Raw genomic sequence first — 17,794 nt, forward strand, 5'->3', positions numbered from 1 at the left:
TGATTTCTTAGTCGCTCCTTTGTGCTAGCAAGATCTTATTCTAGTGCATCGATCACAATGCCAAACTTGATTATCTTGAGTGCACTATTACTTTATTGTCACATTTCAACCTAAAAGAGCTTTGTGCAAACATGACAAAACATATCTCGTTATGGTCAACAAGGTTGAGGCTAGCTGAAAAAACTAAGCGAGCCTCTTTATACTTTTCGAGCTACCTATGCTGATTGTTTTATGGAAGACGTACCCCCTGTCCTTCCTCAGTCTAGACCTGAGGACCATAAGATTGATCTTATCCCAGATAGCACTCTGCCATGCAAGGCACCATATAGACATAATCCTACTGAGCAATAAGAAATAGGTATTCTTTCCTCCATGAAAGGGAACGTCTTCAAAGGCAAGTGCTCATGTTGCACATGTTCCCTACAATTGGCGTGTCTTATCAATCCATCGAATATCTTAATGTACCTTAACTCGTGGGAAGGGGTATCGCTAGTGGAAGGGATAAGTATGATTATGAGGAAAAACAAAAGAGCATAAGTTCTTGCAAAAAGGTGTGTAAGGTCTTACCAAGCTATTGTTAAGAGCCTGATGCTTTTTGAACTATACCTATTGGTAAGATCAGCTCGGAGACCTGCTATCTGAATCATGACCGACAGAGGTCTTGACATTCTAGGGTTTGGCCCGCATGACGATATTGAAATAATTACTAGACCTTTAAAGGGGTAGCAATAACACGAGCCTCCTCCAAGGTCAAGCAACCCTACAAAAGGGAACAAAGATATTAACATGAGTAGTGGATGCTTTTGATCTCCAAAATTTTTGCTTCCAAGCTTTATATTTTGGAGGTATGGAATAGACAATTTAAGGTGTGCAGTGATCAAAGTTCAATGCCAGTCTCATCATTCCCATTAATACAACTAGTTTTTAAAATATGTTGCATTTACAATTGTTTTGATTTGAAAAAGTTAGGGTTTCACGTGCTATCTAAAGAAATCTAGATGTATTCACATAATAGAGGACAGAATGGACTCCTTCTCGTCGCCTTCCTCGAGCTCTTCTCCTCCCTCTAACGAAGCAGTGATGAATCAGGTGCAACAACAGCTGGCCCTAGCTTTCGCGGAGGAGTTCTTCAACGTAAGTATGCTGTGATTATCTGCTGTGCAAATTCCTTTGTAAGTTGTTTTGCCTTCAGCCGAGAATTCAAGTTCGTTATAAAACGAAACAGAAAGCTTTCGATGTATCTATGAAACCCAAAAGTATGAGGATTTTACAAGTACAAACGTCTGCGTGTAGCTGTATTAAAGGAGTTACCATCACAATTAAATTTAAGCACGCGGTGTGTGCTTTAGCCGTTCAATACTGTCCAACATATTACATCTCGTAGCTCTCACGGCTTATGTGCGACGTCGTTCCTTGTCATTCCCTTTCCACCATCATGTATGCCTATAGTTGAAAGAAAGGAATTCTTGTGGTTTATTTGGAATTTTTATCATACGAAATATACGTGGAAAATCACACAAAGCAGCTTCATGCGGAAAACGTATTAATTTGTGGAGCAAGGGACATATCCTAGACCATGTTTTGCATTTGTCTATTTGTTTAGAGCTGAAATGCCACTGAATTGGAATTGTTAAGACAAATGTGCTACTACAACATAATTATAAAGGTGTTAGAGTAGCTTGCTTTAAAGCTCAGCGAGGGGTTTCTTTTTACGTAATGTCAGCTTGTACTTAGGATGACAATAATGGAAGGATGGCGAGTGGAATCCCATTGGTCCCTTATAAGCATTTCACGCTTAGGATGACAATAATGGAAGGATGGGCGAGTGGAATCCCATTGGTCCCTTATAAGCATTTCTCGATGTGTTCGTCCAAGAAGATAACTTTTTGAAGATCATGCTTGCTTAAACCAACACAAAATGGGTATCGCACCTATGCTAGAAAGTAGATCAATGTCAAGATTTGATCGTTGTTCTACTCCCTTCACATTTTAAGAAACTCAACATTGTCTTAAAAACCCAAACAAGCGTTTTCAAAGAAAAATTGTTGATATAAGACACATGGCATATCTCTCCATTTAGAATATGTCTAGTTATGCAAGCTATAAGAGAGTAGATAGCAAGGAAAGGTAAGGCTGGTGCTAATTTGAGAAACAAACCCATGGAGAAATATAAATCAACATAGAAAACAGCTCAAGAAAGTCCAAAACAAGCTGTAGAGCTTTACATCAAATGATTGAAAAATATGGTCTATAATACAACCTTTGTGATGATGAGTCATGAAGCTAGAGCATGGTGTGGAGCCCATGTAGCTTGCTTCTAGGGAAGGGTTGTAATTGTGGCTCGTTGGAAGCCTTGCTTGATGCGACATTTTGAGATGAGGTATGGTGTACAAAAGCGAGCTAAAATGAATTTTCCTACTTCACAACATAACATGTGCACGCGCATGTTGATGGAAGGCCATTAGGCATTGGTAAGGAGTCAAAGCGATTCACAAGGCTCGAAGAAGGTTAACATGTTGATGTACAAGAACATAAAAGGCATTTAGCCTACTGGTAAGAGCTCTCGCAAGAGAATGCATTGTTGATGTACGAGAACATAAAAGCCATTTAGCCTACTGGTAAGAGCTCTTGCGAGAGAATGCATTTTTTATTTTTATTCTACAAAGAAAATGCCAATGAATTGGATTGATCTTACCAAGTTCTTCGGAGAGGAGATGAAAGGCATCGAAATCTCATTGGTTTAAGGAAAGGAGAAGGTTAGCGTTTTGATACTTTATATGCAATTAATGGTGAAGTAGTTAGGCCAATTTGACTCAAAGGTTGCTTGGTGGAAGTTGAAAGACAGCTATTTTGTGTGGAAGCTTTTGATGAACCAGCTTTTTGTGAGTCATGTCAGCTTTAACTGATGGTAGTGAGGAGACGATCTTGTTTCTTTTTGTAGCTTTCTCAAAATGTACCCTCACAGACATGTCTAGGAGGTGTGTTGCATATTCTGTACCATCCCATGTATCTACAATAATTGTAAAGCTGATATGGCTATATCTTACATGCCATAATTTTGCATTCTTCATTGTTGAAGTAGCTGATGCCACACATGTATTTGACATGCTACTGTTATGTTTGTTGAGCTAGTACAAACCCTGATTTAGAGTGCCTGGAGTGACGATTTGAGAGTCCTTTTTGCAACAGGACTGCTCCTAACTAACAGTAAACACTACTAAGTTTAGTAGAATTTTCAGGAAAGTTAAAGTAGTGTAGTACCTTATGTTTAGGAAAAGGGTAGGGGAGGAAGATCATGGGCTGGATCCTCAACAGGGACTTGTGAGGGGCTGCACAAGGACAGGAGGAAGTCAATCCTTTTTAGAATTCAGCTGAGTATTGAACTCTTGCTGTATATTCTATTTCAGTAATGAAGTACAAGTCATGAATGAATTGCCAAGTACAACTAGAGCCCTTATATAGGTATGGCCTAGGGTAGTACAAAGCAGTATTGCTTATGGGATTACCTCCTAGGATGCCACGTGGCAACTTATGGTATCCCCAAATAAAAAGCGAAAACACATACAAGCCAATAAAGGCCTTTCTACTAACTTTAGCCTAAGTTTAGCCAAAGGTAACCCTCTGTTACAATCCTCCCTCCTCAAATAGAAAATTGTCCTCAAATTTGAAAAGGCTGTAACTTGGACATACAATGCTCCTTGTAAACCTGAACAGCTCAATTCTGGTCATATCAGCTGAACAATGAAGTTTCTCAGTCAAATACCTCCCTGTAGGCATGCTGATCTGTAAATGGATCATATAATATTCCCAAGAAATCAAGCAACCGGGTGGAAGAGCTATGCTGTCCAATATAACAGATCTGATCATATAATCCAGTGAGAGACATGCTGATCTGAGAAAGGATAGTGAATGCTGGCTGCAGCATGTCCATATATGCCATATATAGCAAGAGAAAATCAAATTTGCTCATAAAGATGCAATTTTGGCCATAGAATTCAGCTAAGCAATCAAGGGGTACTGCTCCACAATTGTAGATGGCTGCCAAGAAGACTCCTCATCAGGTAGACCTCTCCATTTGATAAGATATTCCATGTAGGACTTGTTCCTCAACACATGATCTCTAAATCCAAGGATCAGGTATATACTCAATCTGGCCCTCTTCATCCATAGGAGGTAGCTCTTCCATAACTTGCTCCTTAGGCCCCAAATACTTCTTGAGAAGTGATACATGGAATACTTTGTGTATTCTAGAGGATGATGGAAGCTCCAACTCATAAGCCACTTCCCCAACTTTCCTCAAAACCTTGTAAGGTCCATAATACCTATGAGCAAGTTTAACATTGGTATTACCTTTCAAAGAAGCATGCTTGGACTTATGTAATCTGAGAAATACATAATCCCCTTCTTCAAAATGAAGATCTCTCCTATGCTCATCAATAATAATCCTTCATCCTTGGTTGGGCCCTTACCATATTTACATTGCTGTAATAGAGCAGTCATGTGAGCCAAATCATCCTTGGCTTGCTAGCTGGTCAATGCTTGATCAATAATGGTTGATGGAACATGAGCTTTATAGCCAAACATGGCTTCAAAAGTGCTCATACCAATTGATGCTTGGTGGTATTATAACAAAATTCAGCTAGATGCAACCATTGGTCCGACGATGCTTGAGTCTCAAGGCAAAAATGCCTTAGATACTCTTCCAACCAGCGGTTAACCCTCTCTGTTTGTCCATGAGTTTGAGGATGATCTGCTGTACTTGGGGTAAGACGTGTTCCCATAGAACTGAAAAGCTCTTGCCAAAAATGCCCCATGAACTTAGCATCACGATCACTCACAATTTCCTGAGGGAGTCCATGTAATTTAAACACATTCTCCATGAATTGCTTAGCCACCTTGGATGCTGTAAATTGTGTCTTAAGAGGAATGAAGTGGGCAGCTTTAGTAAGTCTATCAACAACCACAAAGATGCTGTTCCAACCCTTAGAGGTCACTGGTAGACCTGTAATAAAGTTCATGCTGATATGTATCCATTTACCTTGAGGTATAGGCAGAGGTTGTAGTAGACCAGCTAGTCTCATATTCAACTCCCTGTTTTGTTGACAGGGCTTACAGCTTTGAACATAAGCAAGAACGCCCTTCCAAAGCCCCTTCCAGTAAAAACTCTGTTTTACCTTATCATACGTCTTGTTGAGGCCTATAGGCCCATCCATAGGAGATGAGTGAAATTCCTGCAAGATTAGCAGCTTATAGGAGGAATTTTCAGTAAGAAATATTCTATCATTATACTACAAGAACCCATTGTGCAACTTGAAATTGGGATATTGCTGACAGTCAGGATCTTGCAAGTCTTTTTTTTTGCCGAAAAAACAGTGCTAATTATATTACTTCGAGAGCAAGATACAAAAGGTCAGCTTGTAGCTGACGGGCTGCGTTCAAATCGGACACAGCCCTAAAAGGTAACAAAAATCACTCTCTCACGGAGGGATAAGGCGAGTGTGAATGAACAGCCATCGGGGTGGTGAGTAGCGCCACCGAAGGCCCTGCGAAGTCTGCTCGAAGAAGAGGCCTTGTGTGTCCCAAGCCCGGAGGAAGCGTCTCCGCTTCTCCCGACCGGCCCGGGAATCTCCCTGAATCTGGTCCCACTGGCCTCTGAGGGTATGAATAATCTCGCTCCAAATATTAGTCATGATCTGGGCAGTCGATAAGGAGGTGCCACCGAGGATCTGCGCGCAACGCGAGGTCCAAATGTGCCACCCTGCGATGCTGCTAATAATCTCCCAGACTGGCTGCCTCTCCTGAACTCCTGTATCAGCCTCTGCTAGGTGCTGCGGGATACCCTCGAGCGGCCCCCACGTCCCGTGTGTGATAAGGAAAGTGGGGTCCTGCTGGCATGCCTCGAATAAGTGATGAAGACCAGGTGCGGTGCTGCACCAACAGAAAGCGCCCCAAGTGATCAAACCTAGCTCCGGTGCTGCGCGAGTAAGAATCCCGAAAGTCCACCTCCACACTTCCTGGGCGCGAGTGCAGCTCCACAGGCAGTGTTTTGGTGACTCCTCATCCTCATGGCAGATCTGACAGCGTCCGTCCTGACCTATCTGCCGCAACCAGCTCCCCACTGGAAGACCTTTGTGGGCAAGAAGCCACAGGAAGTAGGAGATCTTCCGCAGACACCACCACTCCTCCCCAGTGCGCCGATCGAGGGCTCCCAATAAGTGTGAGAGCGTCCAGGGAGAATCTTCCCGCATCTACGGGAGTGAGCCGCAGAAAGCTTGTGCTCCCGGAGCAGAAGTACATCCAAACGACCAATCACTGATGGCTAAAGTTCCTGTCTCAAAATGAGCTTCCTAGGACCACGGGTGCCAGAAGAGTGAAACCCGTTCACATTCCAGGATACGAGGTGGAGGCTCATGGTGAGGACTGGGAGGCTGCGAACAACTGTCTGCTCGTGGTCGAAGTCGAAGAAGAAGCTGACATTTCGGAGTGGAGGCGCTGACGCTTATGGGAAGGTTTGGAGGGGGAAGCGGGGTCGTCTTGCCCGTCCTTCAACACCTTCAGCAAAGGCGAGAGGCCTTTGGTACCATGAACGAAAGCTTTCTCGAGCCAGCTCGAGATCTCTGAGGTGGACATCCCGTAGAAGGCACGGAGTTTCTGAGGAGTCCAGGCTCTCACATCTTGGGGGAGGGGCCAAGACAGGGGGGCCTGAGGATCACAATCAGTCTGAAGCGTTTGGCGGCGCAACGCCACTGCAGGCGCACGTCACCCTCGGACCACTGAGTCTCGAGAAGCTGCCCACCGGACGGGCCTATCCAGGAGCAAACCTGAGCATGCGTCTGCTCCCTGAGGGCCTCCCAGACTGAGTCGTCTGTCCAGGTCTTGGTGCCGTCGCTAAGGAACGTGAAAGCAAAGCTAGGGCCATCCCTAGGGGCCAAGGCGGCTATCTTCCCATCCGCCCCTTTGCGGAGCAGGAAGATACTGATGTCGAGGCAAGCAGGGAAAGTCCCGAGGTCGGCCACATCCAAGTAGTTCCAGGGGCCAGATCTGTAAAAGTCGCGGGGGAGCTCTCTCTCCTGAAGCTGAGGCCCGTCAGAGTCTGCCACTGAGGGGCTAGCGGACGGAGAGGCCTGCTCCGGTGGTGGTGTAGACTCATGGTGCCCTGCCAGCGGAGGGGGAGGGGGAGGAGGCTGGGGAATAGGCAACTCAGACTCCTCAGGGGCGACTAGCGGAGGAGGAGGAGGAGGGGGAGCGGGGGCTGCCCTCGGCTGAGGAACCGTCGGTGCAGCTAGCTCTGCGGGAGAGCTGAAAGAGGCGGGGGGGGGAGGGAGATGCATTTGGAACTGGGGCTGAGAAGGAGGGGGGGAAGACTGAGGAGGATGAGGAGGGGGCTGAAGCTGCGGGTTGGGAGATATGGGGTGCAGTTGGAGGATGGGCTGGGGCTGAATGGGAAGAGGCTGGGGAGAGGAAGAGAGGGGGACCTGAGGCTGTGGAGGGCGGGCTACCGTCGAAGAAGATGCTCTCTTAGGTCCCTGGGGCGGCTGCCTGTCGGGTCTCTGAGGTGCAGCTGCAGAGGTTGGGTAACCTCTGCCTCCTTGCCTTTATCAAAAATCTTCTTGTTCTTTCCTCTTTTCCTTCTAACCTCAGTCCAGCCGCCAGTTATCTCTGGTCCGGGCTCCGGCTGCCTCTGCTCCTCCTGGCGTGGCTGCCCGGAGGGGGGGGGAGGGGGCGGAGAGGGGGGGGGCGGGGGAGGCCGAGAAGAACTGGCGAAGCGTGGACAAACAGCCGCCAGGTGCCCAAAGCCGTGACACCTCAGACACTGTCCTGGCTGTCCGGTGACTACCATGCTCTGGGTGATGCTGCCGGCATCTGTCACGATCTCGATCACTGCCGGGAGAGTCGCGGATCCGCCACAGCCACACGGACTCGGGGGGCTCCTGCCGTAGTCACCGCATCGGCGAAAGTATCGTGCATAACCCAGCCAAAGTGGGAGCCCAGGTCCCTGACAATCGGCCGCAGCTCAGCAGCAAGACCTGGAAAAACTAGCGTCACTGGATGGCGAGGTATACGGAACCGAGCATCAAAATCCGCTGCGCTGAATCCACGGTACCACGGGACTATCATGATAATCTTTCCATCCACTGACGTGGGGGAGCCAGCAATCAGGTTGCTCGCAGCTTTCGCATTGGAGAGTTTGAGCCAGAAGATGCCCCTTCCCATAAGGGCCACCTCCTCAATATGGCCGTCCTCTAGCATGAGAGTGGACTGGAGCCAGTCCCTGATGGCTGATCTGGAGGGGGAATGTCCAATGACTCTGCCATAAACAGAGGTAAGGGCAAAGTCATTGGCAACCTCCTGAACCCGAGATGATTGTTGCTCTGTCAGGATGACGCGGTAGGCATTTGGAGAGGGAGGGTCCGTCTGGGCCTCCGGTTCTGGGCAGGGAGCCCCCATACCGCCAAGACAAACTGCGAGGCTTCCGATGAGGAAGAGGCTGCCACCCAAAAAGGGGGAAGTAGATGCGGGAGGGTGGAGCCTGGGTGTGGCGGGAAGGATGGAAGGCGGAGGGCGGAGGAAGCGGGATGGGAGGACAGGAATCGAAGGTGGCGCGGGGTGGAGGAGTGGAGGCGGGGAGCGGGTGAGGTGGGGAGGCGGGAGCGGAAGCGGGGGCGGGGGAGAGGCGGAGTGGGGCGAGAGGACGGACGGGGGGCGGGGGGAAGGGGTGGGACGGAGGGGCGGGGTGGAGCGAATGGGCGGGGGGGGCGGGGGCGGAGGGCGGGAGGGGAAGGCGGGGGTGGAGCGAAAGGGCGGAGAGGCGAGAGGGGGCGGGGGCGGAAGGCGAGGGGTGAGGGGGCGGAATGGGAGGCGGGGGGTGAGCGGAGCGGTAGCGGGGCGGGGTGGAGCGGAAGGGCAAGGGGAGAGGGGACGGAGCAGCAAGGGGTGAGCGTAGCGAGGGGGGGCGGAGCGAGGCGGGGGTGAGGCGGGGTGTGAGGGGTGAGGGCGGAGGGGCTGCGGTGAGGGGGGGGGTGAGACGGAGGTGCGAGGGGGTTGAGCGGAGGTGCGAGGGGGGTGAGGACGGAGGGCAGGGGTGAGGCGGAGGTGAGGCGGGGGTGGCGAGGGAGGGCGCGGCGGCAGCGACGGGTGAGGGGAGGTGAGGGCGGAGAGGTAGGGGCAGGAGAGGTCGAGGCTAGGAGGAGGGGCTAGGGGAGGTAGAGGTAAGGAGGGGGAGGGGAAGCTCGCAGGAGCTCAAATACAGTCATGAGTCTTCAAGTGCCACCCTTTGTGGATCTTGCAAGTCTTGGAACATAGCAGCTGCTTGAGGATCATTGAGATACTCTTCTTGAATGCCATTGATCCAATCTTTGTAAACCTCAGTAATAGATGATAAAGTACAAGCCCATATCCTGGAAAGAGAATCTGCCACAATATTTTCTGTGCCCATCTTGTAATCTATGTCGAAGTCATAGTTTTGCACAATGGATAGCCATCTCCTTTGCTTTGGTGATAGAGAAGACTGAGATAGAAAATATCTGAGATTCTTATGATCGGTCTTGACCTTGAAATGGCTGCCATAGATGTAGTGGTGTCACTTTTTGATTGCATGAAGTATTGCCAACATCTCTTGGTCATAAATGTGGAAACTTGACTCCTTGTCATCCAATTTCCGACTTTCGAAGGCAATAACTCCATGACTCTGCTTTAGGACAGCTCCAATGCCCCTTCCACTAGGATCAGCCTCAATTATAAAAGGTTGAGAGAAGTGAGGACATACCAAGATAGGTGCTGAAGTTAATGCCTCCTTTAATGGTTCAAAGCTCTTATTGGCATTGTTAGACCATTGGAAAGCATTCTTTTTTAGAAGATCAGTGAGAGGAGCTGCCAATTTGGCAACATGCCTTATAAATCTTCTATAAAATGATGCTAGACCAAGGAAACCCCTCAGCTGGGTGATATTCTGAGGTATAGGCCAATCCTTTACACACTTTACCTTGCTGGGATCCACATTAATGCCACTACTGTTGACAATATGGCCCAAATATTCCACTTCTTCAGCCATGAAAGTGCATTTACTTGATTTGGCATACAACTGGTGTGTCCTCAATACTTCCAATACTTGCTAGACATGCAATAAATGCGCTTCTTTTGTTTTGCTGTATATCAATATATCATCAAAGAATACCAACACAAATTTATAGAGGAAAGGCTGCAATACCTTGTTCATTAGGGCCTGAAAAGTTGCAGGTGCATTGGTTAGACCAAATGCCATCACTTTGAATTGATAAAGCCCACGTTCTGTCCTGAAGGCAGTTTTATGTTCATCTCCCTCCTTCATCCTTATTTGATGATAGCTTGACGTTAAGTCAATCTTTATGAAGTACTTTGCCCCTCTAAGCTCATACAGTAGATCATCAATTCTAGGATAGGAAACCTATTCTTAACTGTCATTTTTGTTCAAATCCCTGTAATCAATACACATTCTAAATGAGCCATCCTTCTTCTTAACCAATAACATAGGAGAGGCAAAGGGTGACTGACTGTGTGTAATAAATTTCTTGTCAAGGAGTTCCTTTATTTGCCTTGCCACCTCTTCCTTTTTAGCTCTAGAAAGTATGTATGGAGCTTTGTTGATTGGCTTAGATCCCGGCTCCAACACAATTGCATGATCCACATCTCTCATGGGAGGGAGATGGTTGGGAAGATCAGCAAATACATCAGAGTATTGGTGTAATAGGGACTGCATGTCTTTATCCTCCACCAACAACCCATTACCCTCTTGAGACTTGGTCAACTGAATAGCATAGACTCCAAATACTTTTGAGGTCTCTGGCCATTCTTCTTGCAGAAATTAAGGACAATTTAGGAGATTGGTGACCCATCAAAGTGATGTGCTTACCTTCATGCATAAACTTCATATACAGCTTGTTAAGGTCCATAGAAAATTCTCCCAAGGTTCTCAACCATTTACAACCAAGGACAATGTCAATAGGTCCCATTTCCAAGACAAATAGATCTCCATGAAAAGTATAGTCTTGAGAAAGTTGCACTTGAGCAGTCTTACAATATTGCTTACTTATTGCTTAATGTGGGAATGCTGACCATTAGCCACCTCAACTTTGATCCCATGATCCAAAGTGGATGGGCATAACCTCACTGTTTGAAGTGTCTTTGCATTAATTAAGTTATGAGGCTCCCACTGTCAACCAAAATGTGGACTGGTCTGTTATTGATTGTTCCTTTTAACCTAAGGGTTTGAAAGCCCTTGCAGCCCATAAAAACATCAGGAGATATGCTGTACACAACTGATTGTGTATCCCAATACACTTCATCATCATCAACAGCATCATTTCCATCAGAATTTCTGATCTCATTCTCATAACCTTCAACAACTTCAATGTTCCATTGTCTAGATCTATTTGAGCACCTTGGCAAACTATCATCCATAAGCATGGTGTCAAACATGGATAACCCACCTGGATCAAAGGGAAAGCTGGTCCCCTTTTTGGAACTATGATCCTCATCATCATCAAGGCCTTCATTCACACAGTCCTGATATTCATGATATTTAGATTTCACTTCAGAAGTATTAGGAGATAAATCCTCATCAATCTCTAGAATCAAGCTCAACTTTGCTCCTGTTTTTGCTTTGCACACATTCCTATGTTCAGGGGTCCACTTCTCACCACAAAGGCAGCACAAATTCTTCTTCTTCCTGTCATCAATAATTGCTTGAGATAACTGCTTAACCAACTTGTTTCTTTTATCACCCAGATCATCCTTTGGAGTGGGTTTAAAGGATGGCTTTACATCGGTAGCCTTGTAAGCCCTAGGCTGTCCCATGCCACTGCCATACACTGTGGGGAACCTAGAAATAGAAGAAGTTGTAGCAGGTGTAGGAAGTTTGTTTTCATAATTGGAAACCCCTTTGACTATAGGCTTGGTTCCAAAGTGACCAATACCATGGATGAACTTGAGCATTCTAACTCTTTCATCAATACCATGAACAAACAGAGCCAATTTTCAAAACTGTTTGATATAATTTTTCACTGATCCTTGCTGAGTAAGATCATACCACTTACAAATATATTGATCTCTAGCAAAAGGAGATATAAAAGTTTTAAGCATTTCAGCCTTGAATTCATCCCAAGCATTAAAAGTTAATCCTTCTTGCTGTAGATGCCTCCACCAAGAGTGGGTATAATCTTCCAGATGAAGAACAACAAATCTGATTTTACCTTGATCACCCTTTGGATATAGAAGGAAGTAGTCATCCATTTTGCTGAGCCATTCCTCCAATTCCTCAGGAAAGGTAGAATCACCTTTGAACTTAGGAAGTATAATCTTGTCTTTCATATCTTTGTCTTGGTGAACAGGTCCTTTTGGTTCAATAGATACTGTTTGTATATATTGTTGGAATGTCATTGCTGCCCTAAGGTCTGTTGGTAGCAACTTATATTCATGGAATTTTTGACACAACTCTTCAGCTGCTGAATTATTATTATTAGGAGTTTTACCATGTGCCGAATCCTTATGCATATGAGCTGTAACTCCACTAGAGTGATAGGTCCTTTGGGCAGAAGCCATAAAACAAACCGGTTCAGTTACATGTATAGGATCATCATCATCATCTAAACTTGAGTCTCCATCAATTTGGGGATCCATAGGTCTCTTCCCATCATAAATTTGGCTTCTCTTGAACCGGTCAAACCTTTTATTAAAAGTGGCAGACATGTTTTGCATCCTTTGGTCAATCCTCTGATTATTGGTCTTAATCTCATTAGTTAACTCCTTTAATATCTGTAGCATTGGGTTCATACAACTCTTTATGATCTGCTCTTGGTTAAGGGATGCTTGTACTTGAGGAGTTGCTGCTAAATCCCCTTGAACATTGCCAACATGAGGATCATTGGGCTCAGAAACTACAGCCTGATCATCAATTGGTTCCTTTTTTGAGATGGAATCAAGGATACCCATTGGTTGCTTACTAGCTTGACCAGTAGACCTCTTTACAGGCATCTTCAATGACTTGAATCGAGAGTAAATGCACTGTCTTAACCAAGGAGTAGCAGACTGTTGCAAGGCTCCTTTTGCACACTGTGTACACCAATCTGTATAGAGACCTATGTAGGTCTTTGAATTCTTTGGACAGCCAATTCCCTGTCAAAGCTATAGACAAAAGCGTTGCTCGACAACATACTACTGCACCAAACTGTCAGTGAACAATCGGGTCATTTTCCGCATTGGTGAACTACAGGGTAATCCTCCTTCATATGACATGAAGCTTTGTGGAGTGGTTCCAGCAGTTAGAACGACACCTCAGCAACAGCTACGAGTAATTACGAAGTGATATGTAGCCAGGTTGTTTACTAGGCAGCATACGTGTCAATTCCAATCAAAGAAAATCGGGGAAGATCCCACGCAACAGACCTGTATCTTGCTGGAACTTGGTGTGGGAGTTCCTAAAGCAGAGGCGACTCCTTGGAGGAAGGCAAATCAGAAACTGGAATTGTCAGCTCCTAGATCGTCGCAGATCTTCTTAGCCAACAGTCAAATTCCTTCATAACTCCTCCATCCAAGCTCAGATCTCCACCAAACTTTGAGGGCAGACATTGTAGCTTAGTGCAATCAGTTCAAGCCATATCTGACTTAATTTGGTGCAGCGAAGCATCAGATCGTCAATTTCTTCACATTCTTACGCCAGAGAGAAAAAACCCTCAATGTTGACTCAATCCTCCATCCTTTTAGGAATCTCACACATAGAAATGATCAGGGAAGCAAGGGCTTTCCATTGATGTAAGAAGCCCCAAATTTTGAGCACTTCAAAAATCAGGGTTTCTCAGAGCCTGCCGTGCGGCAGCTCACAACAGAGAGCACTTCTGGTGCTGAATTTTTGCACAGAGGAAGGCCCTAGGCTCAAGAGTAGATGCTCCAAATTTCAAAGTGATTGGACAAAGAATTTCCACGAAAAGTGCTCTGATACCAATGCAACAGGACTGCTCCTAATTAACAGTAAACACTATAAGTTTAGTAGAATTTGCAGGAAAGTTGAAGTAGTGTAGTACCTTATGTTTAGGAAAAGGGTAAGGGAGGAAGATCATGGGCTGGATCTTCAACAGGGACTTGTGAGGGGCTGCACAAGGATAGGAGGAAGTCAATCCTTTTTAGAATTCAGCTGAGTAGTGAACTCTTGCTGTATATTCTATTTCAGTAATGAAGTACGAGTCATGAATGAATTGCCACTCGAATAGCCAACTGCTGCAAATTCGGAGTGTGAGCCCCAAATGTCTCTTACCACGTCACCGCTTGGTCCATCATCTTATCATCCTTTGCATTTGCCTAAGAAAATATGCTTGATAGTCATAGTAGCTAGTCTCTACTATGCGTGATGGAGTTTATGGTTTTCAACCTTATGAGTGACTATCATGAAAGTGCACTATGTGTTGTGTTTTCAGAGGATGAGTTTGGGCATGTTTCTAGATTCATCTAGATATATATAATGGAAATCCACCTTCTATGTTGGGAGATAAGTTGGACTGAGATAAGAGATATCCGAGAGTTCTATGATCAGTGTCACATGCACCCCTGCACTTGGGTGCAAGGTGACAACTGGCTTCATCAACAAATTGCAAATAGTTCCTATGATAGGATATTTTGTTGTAAGCCGTGACGGAGCCGCCCTTGTCCAGGGACAGTCAGGCGTGAGCTTTGTAGGTCAGTCTCTCAGCATTAGGTCAAGTCAGAAAGTTAGTCCTTGTTCACTAGTACCCATTGGAGAACAGTAGGTTAGTGTTTTTGTTGAGGATTCTAGGTAGGTCTAGGTATCAGCCTAGGTTAGGAGTCCAGAAGGGTCCTCTCAGGGCTGGACCATTGAGCTCCCATCAAGGGAGAATGGGCTGGGGAAGGGCTGCTTTATACAGGCTGCCCTGTGCCCCTCCCTAGGCAGCTTAGGGCTAGGGAAGGGAGCCCAACCAGCCAGCCAACCAGCCAACTGGCTGGTTGGCCTGTTTCAGGCTGGTTGGCTCAGCCCCACAGCCCCCTATATAAAGGGGGGATGCTGCCTTCATTTATCATCCAGCCCCAGCAAAAGCCTCTGGTTTCTCCAGCCCAATGCAGCCTCAGCCCTTCTATAAGTCCCCTGCAAGACAGCAAACAGTTAAGCAGTCCCTAAGGGTGATCCAGGAAGGTGTCCACGCAGCACCATAGCCCGGCTTGGAAAGAGATTTGGGGTTCCTGTTTTAGCAGCTCTTTTTTACAGTTTCTTTTACAGTTTTGTCAGCTCACTCACAGCTCTTATCACTCAGCTCTCAGTTCATATCTCAGCTCTCTCTTAGCTTCCATTACTCTCGGATTTTTGTCTTCCCTTCATCTCTCATACTCATGCAGCTCCGCTGCATGCCCGGGGACAGCACAAGCCTCTTGCTGGACAGTATGTTGATATTGTGGAATGTTGCCATTGTTTGCTTTCTTGATGAGTTCCGGATTCATCTGGATGTATTTAGCTAGCTTTGTGTTTTTGGTTTTGTAGAAAATTAGAGCAGGCATAATCTGTTGTGGGGCTGTGCAGACAGTTCGGGACAAATGTTTTCTCAAGTGTGTAACAAAGCCGAGCACGAGTCTGAGTAACAGTGAGAGCAGCTGCATATCCCGGTGTGTCGATCGCTATATTGAGGCCACCGGTATCATCAGCCGTACAGTAATCAATTCAGTGCCGTGATAGTGGACTTTGGACTGTTTCATTGTCTTTTGATCACTCTTTAAGTTTGTTAACTATGCAATCATTAGGTGTTCAGGAAACATCCTAATTTTTTATGGAATGAGAGCTTATTTTACAAGTAAATAAAACACTGTCAGTGAGGTGGCAATCTAATAACTTACTCTCAGAAGAAGATGAGTCATCTTCCACATTTTTTGAATTATTTGTTCACAGGAGTAGCGTATAAATAATTTGATCTCCTCATAATCAATACAGATCATTGCAGGCATTTGCACATATAGGGCAAAGTAAATGCACACATCACATGCAGATCCACAATCGAACGTTTTTAAAGTTCCTATGAATGGATCGAATAGTGTGTGAAGTGTACTGCACTTTGCTTTGCCCTCCTGCAAAATGCCATGGGATAAACTATATTTTGCACCTTGTAAGCATGAAGCTTTTCCTTTCTATATATGATTGTTTCACTTATTCTGGAATCTTTTGAAACCTAGATGTAGCTTACGCTTGGGTACTAATGAGAACATAAGTGTAGCTTTTCTTAGTAAGTTATCATTCTTTTTTTTTTCCCATTTACTCATAATTTTGTTGAAAGTCGCTTACAAACACTCTTCTTTCCTTTGTTCTTTGCTTGTTGTATAAAAACATTTTAATTCGCAGAATTGGATATATTCTAGTCCTATAAAGGTATATATATGTCTTTTAACACCACCCAAGCTTGCCTTGAGGGCAATTGCAAAAAAAAATTATGTCTAACAAAAATGTCCTTGATGTTTTGAATTGATCTAATAGTGATTATGCCTCTCATTAGGCCTGCAAAGAAAGGTAAAGTTTGAACTTTTTATCAATTTCAATTGGCAGGATATAGTGTATATATCTTGAATTGGCGAGCCCTTTCTAAGTTTTGGCCAATAAAGTGCTACATATCTAAGACGCTTATTTCATGAATTTTGGGTGTGCACAATGATGCAAAAGTGATCATGATCTCATGGGCCTGTATACGGTTACGGATATGATTCAATATTTGAGCAATGATAGCTATGTGAATATTATCCAAGGGTCGCATGCATGTGTGCCTACAAACTAATCAATATAAGCTTCCATGGCATCATTGAAGAGTATGGAAAATGGCTCTCCACTACTTCCTTTTGGCAAGCCATGAGTACTCAATTTGTACGAGATTTATCTCAGTGCAAGTGTTTGCCTCCATTTGTCTCACATATGATGTGGTGAGATTTAGTGCAAGATGAAGTGAATGATAAGCTTTAGGAGGTAGGGTTGGGTATGCCTCCCACAACTCGCAGATGTCTCATTGAACGAGGTGCATGCTCTCATGAGACCAATTTGCATCTAGTTGGACGAGAGGATTTGCTCTTATTTGTTTGACGTTGGCCTACCATGCACCTCTAGTAGAGAATTGTTGACATTTGGCAACCACAACAAGATCTTCTACTACTCACTTTCCTCAAAGTGGGATGCTACTCGTCTTCAATAGTAAGATGTAAGAGATAGAGGTGAAACTATCTCCCCATACTTCTACTTGACTTGGACCATGAGCAGTCTATAGCTCTATCCAACTTTCAACCTCTTATCCACAAACACTTTGTCATTTGTGAACAGAAGGAATCTCCAAACCAAGGTATTTGATGTATTGCTTGTCTCAATTGTCTTGGTACGAAAAGTGATAAAGGTTGGCCATTCTATCGCGTCTAAACTAGTATGATATTGGTTTTGTCAATGTTAGCTTGTCACCCACTTAAATCAACCAAATTCATCAATCCTAATAATGAGTTTTAGGGCATAATTTTAATTTTGGCTAAGAGTACTACATCATTATGTAATCATGATCTAATGGTAGGCTTTGAAAGGCCTTGTGGGGTTGCAAAGTTCATGGCCAACTCTTTTGATCAATGCACACGTTTAAAAGCGTTGGGTAGAGAGGGAAACCGTAACATAAAGGGTCTCCCCCAGGTGGATCTCTCTCTCTCTCTCTCTCTCTCTCTCTCTTTTATAAATAGATTCCATGTACTTTGTAGGAACTTGCTAGTCTACCTTGCAAAGCCTTTGGCAACTAATCATATCAAAGGA

The 17,794-nt window shown here is 45.1% G+C and overlaps 1 protein-coding gene across 1 annotated transcript; it reads left to right on the top strand.

Moving 5' to 3' along the window:
• The first annotated feature begins 938 nt into the window (after window positions 1-938).
• Window positions 939-16,177, top strand: LOC147892255 (mitochondrial import inner membrane translocase subunit Tim13-like). The gene is made up of 2 exons (XM_087388781.1): window positions 939-1,134; window positions 15,557-16,177. Exons 1-2 carry the CDS (start codon window positions 1,024-1,026, stop codon window positions 15,704-15,706), a joined length of 261 nt encoding a protein of 86 aa, XP_087244907.1. The 5' UTR covers window positions 939-1,023; the 3' UTR covers window positions 15,707-16,177.
• Window positions 16,178-17,794: the final 1,617 nt, after the last annotated feature.

This window comes from Dipteris shenzhenensis, chromosome 17 (assembly GCF_047967505.1).
Source record: "Dipteris shenzhenensis isolate YYH24624 ecotype China chromosome 17, Dip_SZ_1.0, whole genome shotgun sequence".
NCBI classification, from domain to species: Eukaryota; Viridiplantae; Streptophyta; class Polypodiopsida; order Gleicheniales; family Dipteridaceae; genus Dipteris; species Dipteris shenzhenensis.

Excerpts from the sequence above, each read along its gene's own strand:
- LOC147892255 (XM_087388781.1), top strand. The coding sequence starts at position 1,024 with ATGGACTCCTTCTCGTCGCCTTCCTCGAGCTCTTCTCCTCCCTCTAAC. Across the intron at positions 1,135-15,556 it reads TCGCGGAGGAGTTCTTCAAC|ACAGTTCGGGACAAATGTTT; the intron begins GTAAGTATGCTG and ends GGGGCTGTGCAG.